At 32.1% G+C, this 12,016-nt stretch overlaps 1 protein-coding gene across 1 annotated transcript; it reads right to left on the bottom strand.

Moving 5' to 3' along the window:
- Positions 1-480: 480 nt before the first annotated feature.
- On the bottom strand, positions 481-2,684 carry LOC125831679 (homeobox-leucine zipper protein HAT5-like). Its single transcript, XM_049510857.1, has 3 exons — positions 2,131-2,684; positions 1,242-1,627; positions 481-1,131 (listed from the first exon to the last, which is right to left on the bottom strand). The coding sequence occupies exons 1-3, from the start codon at positions 2,276-2,278 to the stop codon at positions 679-681; spliced, it is 987 nt and encodes a 328-aa protein (XP_049366814.1). The 5' UTR covers positions 2,279-2,684; the 3' UTR covers positions 481-678.
- Between the last annotated feature and the right edge of the window lie 9,332 nt (positions 2,685-12,016).

Below are 12,016 nucleotides of genomic sequence, written 5' to 3'. Positions count from 1 at the left end.
CGATATTTTCAAAATTCAGGAATTAATAATTGATAGTAGATAACAAATATCGAATTTCTAAAGTTTGACCTTATATGGTAAATCTAATTTTGACCCGATAAATACCGTTCTATTATAGATAATTTGGTGATTTATGTTTTCAACCTCTTGTTTCCATGAACTGAATAGTTTTTTCTTTATAAGCCATAAACTTAATAGTACATAATATTTTGTGTAATTCATTTCATCGGAGGGCAAGGTTAGACCTTTTCGTAAACCACAAGGTTCCTTTTATCAACAAGAATATGAATGAGCTAAACTTCAAACGGATAGCAAAGTTAAGACATTTTCTCAAAGTACAAGTTACAGCGTGAATTTGGACCTTTTCATGGTATAGTTGAATTGTGATCACCAATAGCGACTCCAATGGCGTAATTTCAGAAAAATAAAAAACATGATGTGCTAATTGACAAAAGAAAAGTTAGATTTCACAACATAAAGCACAACAGGTTTGCAAAGCGCAATAGCCATAGTTCCAAACTGTTTTGTGACCAGAACTCATTAGTGTTCTGGACACATACATTGGACTTTATTTATTACAGAAATGTGCTTCTATACAATGTCTCCAAATATATGACATATTACTAGGACACATTAAATAGTATTCCGCATTACTACTAATCAAATACAAACATTAACTTAATAAGTCCAGAAACCAAAACCTTGGTCTTCAACTGGAAATCCAAAGTAACTCAAATTTGATGATGTCGCGGGATAATCATCATCCGTGGCTTTGCCAAGTAGGTTGGCAGTTGAAAGCATAGTCTTGCTGAAGTTTTCATCATCATCCTGAGATAAATCCGACTGCTCAGTTTCAAATACGCGAGCAGAATCACCTTGATCTATGACTGAGGAATGCACCCTACCGGTGTAACGTGGGCTCTCTGAGTCAAAAACATCACTCTTAGCAGAGCTTAAATCTTCCGGCTGGTGCTTAACAACCAGAGCTGGTACATTGGACATTTCTACTCTTGAAATTGGATCAGCCACAGTTTCTTTTGCCAATGCATCGGAGTGTTTGTTTTCATCGCGTAAATCCAATTGCCCATTTCCTTTCTCTTTGACAAACAGCTTATCGGTGAGATGGAAAACCTGAATTAAGGATTGAACCATCAAACATAAGCATAGTCCACAAGCTCACGAAAATGAAATTACATTTAATTAAGTACCAAATATGATGCAAATATAATAAAGGTCCTTACTTCAGTTCGAAGATCTTCTTTTTCCTTGAGAAGATTATTGTAATTTGATTTCAGAGTGTCGTATCTATTCCTCAGTTCATCATAATCTTTCTCAAGCTGCTTAGTCTTCCATCGTGCACGACGATTCTGAAACCAAATTGCAATTTGGCGAGGCTGCAGACCAAGTTCTTTAGCAAGCTGAACTTTTCTTTCAGGTTCAAGTTTGTTCTCTTCCCCAAAACTCTTCTCAAGAAACTGAACTTGGTTGTCAGTAAGTCGCCTCTTCTTCTCCGCTTGATGAAAATACTCCCCCAATTCATCAGCTTCATTGTCATCCTGATCGAACGAGTCAAAGAATGACCTTTTCCCTCCATTAACACCGCGAAAACTGACCATAGAACTGGATCCTGATAGATACAAATACCCACAGAACAAATTACTACCAAGTTATCAATTTTGACCAAAATTCAGTTCCATTTAAAACTAGCTAAGACTTTCTAGTATTCTTCATATCAAGACATCATCAGTTGCTCTTGTATCCCTACCTTCTATTACAATTTACAACAACATACCCTAGTGAAGTCCCACTAAATGGAATCTCGGGAGTGTAGAGTGTGCATAGATCTTACCACTCCACACAAGATGGAGACCTTGTTTTCGAAAGACCCTCAACTCAATCTCATCAAACCCAACTTTTTCTATTACAATTTGCTATACAAATTCAATTTCATCACTAGATGGATGAGCTTACAACTATCTTAGGCCAATCAACAAAAATGATCATAATAGTAATTCAATTCAATATTTAAGGGGAAAATATCACAAATTCATACAAACAAATAAGATTTCTATCTAAACCAATACTAACCAAATAAAAATATACAAAGTCAACGGTGTAAGAAATATATACCCAAGAAATTAGAAGAACAGGCAGGGGCAAAAAGGGAACCAAGATGCCCTTTTGGCGCAGTAGATGAAGAAAACACATCCCTCTGTTTTTGAGTAAAAACGCCATCGAAATTAGAAGCACCACCGTAGAGAATCCCCGGAGCCATCATAGCTTCGAATTCTACAGATATTTTTTTAAAATTATAAAACAGAGATCTTTTCAAGAAACACCCATATCCACTCGTTTCGTTATGTAATCAAGAATTTTGGGTTCTTGATAAATAACACCTTTTAAATATATATTGCTTTCTTGTATTAAAACTATATACTATATGGAATTAATAGAGATCTATAGCTTGTGGCGAAAGAAGCTTGTGATTATGATTTCAGTGATGTGGGAAGTGTGAGAGCACCTACTCCCGATCACCATAAACATCATCACCCTTGCTTACAGATTCAATACAAGGATATGATTATAAAATCAAAAAAAGAGAGATAGCCAAGTTCCAGAACCAAAAACAGAAGCTTTTTTTTTGGAATAAAACAGAGCAAAGAGGGTGTTGGAGCAGAGAAGAGATGTGGACTAAAGTGTTCTGATTTATTTCTCTTGCCAAGAGACTACTTATAACCAAAGATAATTTTAGCTTTGGTCACCTAGTAAGTGTAATTAATCAAGGGCCCGTTTTAACGTGCTATATGAAATCATGATATCAAATCAAATTGATATAAAGTTGAAATTGTTTAGACATATTTTTTGGATTTTTCAAATTGTACTTTTTTTTCAATAAACACGAATAGTTTTCAAATTATGAAAATTATTAAAATTTATAAATTCTTATATAATTTTACCAAAAGAGTAAATTATAGTACATAAATAAAATATCGAAATATTGTAAGATACTACATTGACGAATTGCGTATATCCATTTTTTTTATAAATAAATATTTGTGACTATAAACTTTTCAATACACATAATTTTATAAAACTTTACTTATCAACAATAATAATTACTAACTATTTTTTAACATAAATATTTTGCGAACAATGTTCATACAGAGCATGAGACTTTCTTGCAAAAGTTTAAAAGATTACTCTTTCTTTTATAAACTATATAAACTTATGAGTCTAGTGTTACATTTAAAAAATAAATAAAAAATGATTTGAAATTGCAAATCATACTTTATGGAGAATTTGAATTTTTAAATCATGATTTTCAATTGTATGTGAATGCAAAATTGAAATCGTAACTTCATATCACATATTTGAGTGCAAGTTAAATATACCTTAGAGAAATCACATTTAAAATTATATCCGAGTTTCACAATTTTAATGTTAAGTATCATACATGCATGTATTTGACATATAAATACATTTGTGTATCGTTGTTTTACACTCTTTTTATATTAACGTGTATCTATTTCATAGTAGTATACATGCATTAAATTTAAGTATCATAGATCAAACACTTTCTCAAGTTCAAAGCTAATATATATATATATATATATCTATGTTTTCAATGTATTTATGTATAAACATATATTCTTAGAATAAGAAGAAGAAAAATAAATACAAATACACATATATATCCTTAAAGCTGTTAACTCTTCTTGATTTCATATATACATAAATATATAAATACACAAATACTGAAATACATATGTATCTCTTCAAAATAGAGATGTATAGAAAATTTCTTATTGCAATTTTTGTAGAATTTATGAATTCAAGTTTATCATTTATTGGTAAAAATAAAAATAGAGAGATACATACATACACTATACATACATAGAGATGAAAACAAAGTCCCAATCAGTCGGTGGAGTGACGTATATTGTTGCTCTTTCTCTTTGCCTTTTTCAACTTTTTGTGTTTTTTTTTTCTTCTTTCAAATTTGTCGAAATCTTTTTAAAATTTGAAGGGGCAGACTACATGGGCATAATTGTTACTCATTTCCCTCCTATTTACTTGACACGTTACGTTTCTACGCTATACAAAAAGAGATGTTGCTACGACAACATCCTTGTAACTGTAGCATCTCAATTCCACTCACCTTGCTCCACTTGTCATTTGAGGATTTGAAACCACTTTTTAGTTATAACTTGGGCTTACAACAATCCCTTAAATTTATCAGTATATTTCATTAAAAATATGAATTACGATTTGTTTCTATAAATATATGACACTTGACCTGACTCAATCTTAAAAGTTTGCTCTGTCTCAAGTGGAGGAGCTAGAAATTTTACTAAGGGTGTCCAAATATAATGGTGTGTGGTTGTCAAAATAAATTTTACTAAGGGTGTCAAAAAATAATTGGGTGTGACTGTCAGAATAAAACAAAATAATATCGTTCTATTTATGGTTTGAACCTAGAACTTTGTCATTCAAATGGACACCCATTACAACTAAGCGAAAGACATAACTTTTGTCAAGTGTGTCCAACTTTAAATATATATCCTTTAAATGTAGAATTTGACATATATATACAACGTAATTTCCAACGAAAGGATAGTTGTAGCTACGCCACTAGTTTGTCCAAGTCGCCCAGACCTCAACTGGAGCATGAACACTTATAATGGGGGGACCCAACATCGGTGAACAACAAATTGTGATGAGCCCGACTGTGATATCATGTTGAAGTGTGTGCCAATTTCATGTAAAAGATGAGATGTTAGAGAGAGCGCACCTTTTGTTAGCTAATGATAAATTTTTTTCATTGGAAGAGCAGGCGGTGAGATTCGATCCCTGGACTTCTGTCTTCTCTGAAAACATGTTGAAGGTATGATACCTGGGCCTACCTCAACCCCAATAGCTAGCTCATGAGAGAAGGTTTGTCCAAGTCCATATAAGAAGATCCATTTTCCATCCCTTCATCCGATGTAAAAGACTTCTTAACAGTTTCAATCGATGTAACTATTTAAAATATGTCCTTAACTATATGAACTTGAATTAACATTTTTATGAAATCAACATGATGAGATTTTAATCTACGATACTTATTGTATAATTTTTAAATTTAAAATATTAAATTAATTTAATTCAATTTAACTTCATAAATTAGTTAAATAAACTTTTGAGAAGCAAAAATGTTAAGAGACGGAACAAATAATTACTCTCTCTCTCGGAACTAATCCCTTGACATAAAGCCATCTAATTGTAAAATATTTTATATGTTTTTCTTCTCACTGAGCTTGTTCCGTGCGTGATTGATTAACCAACTTTTAGATTATTGAGGTCGAGATTGATAAAATTTCTTTATTAAAAGAGAAAATTTTATTAGAAAACGTCTCTTATATAGATTTTATATATAGCGTAAATTTAAATTAATTGGAATTTCAATAAAAATATCAAATACCGATAGAAAAAATTAGGAAAAAAACAATCTTTAGACTTTTTAATCTTTGCGTATTAGACAGGTACTAATCTTTTGACTTAAGCGATGTAGTAATAAAATTATGTTGAAATCAAAGGTGATAGAAACTATTAAAAAAAAGATTGATGAAACAACTGGCATGTTCATAAAATATATGTCAAGAGTTGACTTTCATAAGTAGGTATCCTCCATTTATTGTGATTATCTAGTCGGCCCAGATAAACGAAAAACAAGAAAAAGAGAGTAAATGTGGCACACGGGGAAGGGGTGGGGGGTGGGGGGTTAGTTTTGATTACGTATATTCACTCTAATCTCACATGTGAAGTTTGGAGAAGGTATATTATATGTAGATGTTATTCATATCTAGTGAGGGTAGATTTGAAGTATATTAAAAACGTATTTATATTTATTGTTTTGGTGTAAACATACCACATATATAAATTTTTATCGAGAAAGGAGAGAGAGTTTATATGCTACTATGATGAATTACTAATTTTATTTTTTTTATTTATCACTTAATTATGATAGACAACTAAAACTTTTGATCATGTGCTGATAAACTTTTTTTTTTTTTTTTGATGGAAAACGAAATTTAATTCCTCACTTCAAAAACAATATTTCCCCTTTTTAAGAATGTAACTAAAGTGAGCAGGAATTTTAGTTGTTGGCACGCACAAATGAAAACATGTTTTATTCTATACGACACTATGAAAGCTGGTGGATAATGAAAACAGAGGCTACTAAATGCTATTCTGTATTCAGAAGAACTCAAATTCAAAACTTCTAAAGATAACGAAGTACTTAATACCCGAGCAGTCACCACAATCCTTGTTGATAACAGTGACTTAATATATCTGTTGAGGATCAATATATATAGGGAATAAAAAAGAATTTACCTAAATGAGAAAGGAACAGAAGACATATATTAAAGGAAGATAGAAAGATATGGCAGAACATAAAATAATGATTCTGTAATTAGTATCTGATACACCTTTATTACAATCTTCTTTTAAGGTTACATATATTATGAAGATAGGATCGAAAAGTGAAAAGAGTATGAAATGGGAGCTGAATATGATCTATTTTTTCACCTTTACTTTATGAAAAACCGAATTATATATATATAGAGAGATAATTAAGTTGGAGAGTTAACCACTTTTGTCCCTTTTTAGTTACCTTTATGTTTGGACATCTATAACTGATATACTTTTAAGTATTGTGTTTTACGTTTTACTTGTGATTTATATTAAAAAGTATATTTAAGAAATTTAATATATATATTATATTTTTTCAAATTGCAAATATAACTTTGTTATGTTTCCAATTATTGACATATCCGATTAACTGAACCGAAAAAACCCAAACCAAAAAGAGAAAAATCAAACCAAACCAAATTTATTTTGGTTCGGATTGAGTTAAACTTCTTCAAAACCAAAAACCGAAAATCCAAACCGAATAGTATATAACCAAACCGAAAAATCGAATGCACGCTATATATAATATTTTGTATGAGCTGGAGCTTGAACTACTACACTCCCCTCCCCCCCCCGCCCTCCCCCCGGGTTAAATAACATATTGGGAATTAATATTAATATTTATACATCTCAAAAAGAGGGTTATAAATTCAGTATAAGTTAATTCTCTGTACATCCTTTCGTTTTTTCTTTAAAAAAAAGGTTTTACTTTTCATTTTTATTTAATTACATATGACGTAGTAAAGCCTATGATCTTCTGCTGAGTAATGAGCAAGCTATACGACTGTCCTTTGAAATTAAAAGTGTGGTATAAATTGTAGTTCTTTTTTATTTGGTTGTAATTGTAAAATGTAAGAAGTGTACGGACTTAGACACTTTTCTGATCGATTTAAAATAAAAATAAAAACTCGTGTTTGAAAATTGATTGATAAATATGAACTTTTAATGTGAAAACACCATTACAATGTTATGAATTTTCAACTTAAACAAATGATTGATAAATATGAACTTTTAATGTTATGAATTTTCAACTTAAACAAATGAAAATACTATCATGAATTTTGAAATATGTCCGGGGTATTGTGGAGCTTCACTCTTTAAAATTTGTAATCCATAAGAAAAAAATAGTTATTTTTAATGACTATGATTATTTTTCAATTATAAATCCAAAAATGATTATTTTCTAATTTTAACTTGTAAAATTGTTGCCACATTGATTTCAAAGGCTATGTAATATGATTAAGGAGTGGATATAAGATTAGAATCTTTTCACAAATAGTCAGCCAAATTTACCATTTACTTTTTCTATCAAGCTAAGTAGACGTTAACGATTATACATTACTATTTATATGGTTATTCATATATTGTCCATGAATAGATGTATTTATTATAGATTTATCAACTATTTTCTATTTTCAATTTAAACAGTTTGATAAGTGGCAATTTAATATAATAATTCTTCCAAAACATGGTGACCACTGTGATTCCAACTTTCAAGCCCAACTCAGAATTTGTCCAAGAGAACCGAATACAGAAATCAAGCCCAACTCAAAATTTGTCCAAATTTGATCTAGTCAACATTGAAATATGTTTCTCACACTTATACGAGGAATAGTTTAGGTGTGAAACTAAACAAAATAGACAATTTAGATATATTTTTGACACTTCACTCTTTTTTTAATCTCAGAATTAAAACAATAAGAAATTAGTCCAAAACTGAGAGGGGTGGGGGGGATGAGACCCCAAAAATATCCCCTAAGCAGACTGATGTGAATATCATTCAAAGCAAAATTCTTAAATAAAGACCAAATTGGCTAAATTATCAGCTATCAAATTAGCCTCATTGTAAATATGGGCAATAGAGACCATCTAGTTCCTAGCCAAAAAGTGAAGAATGCGGTAAAAATTATGCAATTTTGTGACCTTTTGTTTTTCTTTCATCAGTGATGTCACAACCAAGGTAAAAATTAGGCACTACTATGCATCCCAAATGCATTACTGAGGGTCAGTTTCACATTATGATTGTTAATTTTTTTCCAGAGTAACAATAAAGTATTTGTTGGATGGATCATATACCAAACCAAAAGAAGATGAATAAAACACAAGTTAGTTAATACTGTACTACTCTATAGTGCTAGCTTAGTTTGTGGTTGAGACCCCTCAAGTTTGTTGGTACCACTCACAGTCGGTAGGATTAATTAGCACTTTGCGTCTCATAAAGGTCAAAAGGACCTTTAAAACTATCAAAATGAGTGTGTCCTGGAGATATTTTTAGTAAGTCATCTACCATACAAATTCCTTAATTTGGTGTCTTTTCAACTTCAATAAACAGTATGCTCATATAACGAAAATGCATGATTTGAACACATACCTACCAACATTCTCAAGAAAGTGCAAGTGTCTTTTCTTCGTTTCCTTAGCTGGTATTCGATACCTACATTGGAGCCTAGACTAATTCGAATTTGCATTATGTAACACCCATTAAAGTACGAAGTGTTTCCGAGCAGGACTTTTTCTATATCTGGAGCTTGAACTCAGGATCTCTGATTAAGTGTGGAGGAATCCTATCTATCCCAACATAACCCTTGATGGAAGAGTAAAACAGTCGTGACAAATAAATGAGAACTTATACTTTCTATGTCATTAATTATAGGGGTAACATTCAAGCTCTCCCTAGTACTTTATGTTCTTCAGAATGGGACTGTTCCTAATCATTTCTATACCTAAAAAAAACTTTCAAGAAGACTATAACAAATTAATAGTGACCTAGCTGCGCCTCTCGGGCCATAAAGGAAAAAAGAATGAACACAATTGAGCTAAGCATCAAACTTATTCATACAAGGCATGCATATCAATAGAGTGTTTTGGAACTAACTTTGCTGAACAATTTGTTAGTAACTGAATCATTTGCTGACATCTACACCAAGCTACTAATATTTTAGATTGTGGTATAGCTATAAACTGATTTAATTTAGTTTTCATTTTGTTTTAGAAAATGCATCTGACATCTTCCAGATAAGGCATTCAAATGGTCGACTTACATTTCAGGATAGCACCACTAGTCCAGTACAATTCCCTCTTTCAGAAGGAAAAGGGCACATGTGCTGACACCAAGCAACCAATCAGGTAAGCCTTTTCCTCTCCATGTCCTTTTCATAGCAAACACTTCCTGTCTCTGTAATAAAAGAGTACAATTGGATTAACTTCACATCCCACTCCAATTCACCGGCTTTCTATAGAGGACAAATACAGGAACCCTAAGACAAAAATGATTGGCACACGACAATAGTGTTAAAAACTATGTGGCTAATGGCTTTTTGTCTTGAAATTTCCCAAGATAACGAAGTAAACAATCAAGGAATCAGAAAAAAGTTAAGCCATGCAATACCATGAAGTTTAAACAAAGAAAAAAAGATGCACTTCTGTGAGCCACGGAAAGGAATGAAATGAAATTTTAAACAAATACACCAATTTCTTAACTAGTAGATTTCCTGGCCACAATGAGAGCTTTCAGAAGTGATCACAACATACTCGGGTAAGGTCCCAATAAGAATAGCATTAGGCATCAAACATAGTTATTATTATTACTACTTTTGGCCTAAGGTTAGTTGCAGAGTTATCAGTTTATCATAATCTGGGCTATGGATAAGATTCCAGACACTTAAAAGATGCATTGTCAACTTGGCATAACCAGACATTCCTTTAATTAAGGCTTTCCAACTCCTTTAGTTGAGCATAAGAAGGATGTTTAACATCTGAAGTCAACCAAAATAAAGGGATGGTGGATGAGAATAGGCATAAAATTTTGAAGTCTTGCAAGATACAGTGCTAACTGACTTCAGATAATGATGAACTTGCGCACATGTTTTATAGGAGATTATTACCAGAAAACAGAAATGAAAAAAGAAAAGACCAAGTAATAAAGGAGGAATTTCCAAAAAACAAGTGAGGGAAACACAGTTGCAAAACTTAACAGTAATTTCACAAACTCCAACCTTTCTAGAAGTTTCAACATTCCATATATGACTAATAATGCACTTCAGGAGGCTGTAAATTTGCAATCTACTTCATGAAACCAGAACCTAATCGTAATACTTCAATTTGATGGCAATAAAATAACACCACCTCCATCAGTCATTACCTGTTTAGTATCGAACTTCTGCTGTGGTAATGCAAAATAACATTCAGATGTGCTGAAGTTATTAAGTTCTTACGGGTCTGATTTAGAAAAGAGCAGCAGTGCTCAAAGCACCCAACACAAGGTTTTGGAAAAGCAGATGCAATAGTGATACAGTGTACCTGAATCTAAAGATGCTCTTTGTGCACATTTTAGGAGGCTGCTTACAGGTTACTGCTCAAGTTTGTGACACTAAGACACTTCAATAGAAAAACTAAAATTGGAACCTAAGCTAAACACTTCTAATAACTGCTTTTTGACATAATTAAATATAGGAAGAAACAGGTACCATGGAATTAGTCAAGGTGCACGCAAGCTTGTCCGGACACCAATATTATTAAAGAAATAGCAATCGATAAAAACATCACCAGAATGACCTGACAAAGTACGTATCTTAAGATTTTCGGAACTTCCACCATCACATATGGAAATGTCTCAGGCATACCCCTGGTCTAAAAATAAAAAAGAACCATCCTGAAAGCGGATAACAACAAATCATTCGCGAATCAGAAAAAAAATTCAAAGGAGACATGATGTGTCTTGGTATTTCATCATTCCTTGCAACATGTGTTTAAATCAATGATGGATTTATTCTACTGTCCAATCATATTAACCAAAATATCCAAGAAAAATTTAGAAACTATTGGATCAACAAAGTTCAGATAATTTATCTAATCTTGGCCTATCGACTCCTATGAGATATGCAAATAAAGCTGCTAAAACATAAACTTCAAAATGAGAAATGGAATATCATGTCTTTATTCCAAAAACAAAAAACTTAAATCACATGGTACAAGATTTGGAGAAGGTTAATTTGGTGTGAGGACTATAGAATGTCACATACTAGAATTTCATAAGTTCCAGTTTCCGGGGAACTTAGGAAAAAATCTCATGATTGATCTCAAGCATACATCAATAATTTATAAGGGAACCATGAAATTACAATCCCTCTGCCTCTGCGCAATTGAAAAGGCTAGTCGCTTCAACTTGATAACGCTCAAATGAGTAAAACTGAAAAACATTTAGTATTATTTTTACTCTGGACATGCTAATACTTTTACGTTTTCTTAATTTTCTGTAGTCTACTTAAAAGTGCTTGCTTACACAGTAGAGTTCGACAGGACATTAGATGGAAGCAAATGCTAATGGCTACGACCTTAAGAACTTCCAGCCACTCAATTTGGAGAATTTTGGAGTATGCTTCCCATAAATAATGAGGGCCCACATGGGAAACTTGCAGACATGAGTTCCACTAGATGATAAGATAAAATTAATAGGTTAACTCAAGTACCAAAAAGAAGGAACTAGAGAGTTGAAAACCCTCCTAAGACACAGCCAAGGACAACAATCACGTGAAGTAGAAACCGACTGATCTATATAGACAAG

This window comes from Solanum verrucosum, unplaced genomic scaffold, assembly GCF_900185275.1.
Source record: "Solanum verrucosum unplaced genomic scaffold, falcon-dt-bn FXZP01000049.1, whole genome shotgun sequence".
Taxonomy (NCBI): Eukaryota; Viridiplantae; Streptophyta; class Magnoliopsida; order Solanales; family Solanaceae; genus Solanum; species Solanum verrucosum.
The sequence above is the reverse complement of the archived record's forward strand: the minus strand, read 5'-3'. Positions and strand labels throughout refer to the sequence as shown.

Excerpts from the sequence above, each read along its gene's own strand:
- LOC125831679 (XM_049510857.1), bottom strand. The coding sequence starts at position 2,278 with ATGATGGCTCCGGGGATTCTCTACGGTGGTGCTTCTAATTTCGATGGC. Across the intron at positions 1,628-2,130 it reads CTGTTCTTCTAATTTCTTGG|GATCCAGTTCTATGGTCAGT; the intron begins GTATATATTTCT and ends TGTATCTATCAG. Across the intron at positions 1,132-1,241 it reads AAGAAGATCTTCGAACTGAA|GTTTTCCATCTCACCGATAA; the intron begins GTAAGGACCTTT and ends TCCTTAATTCAG.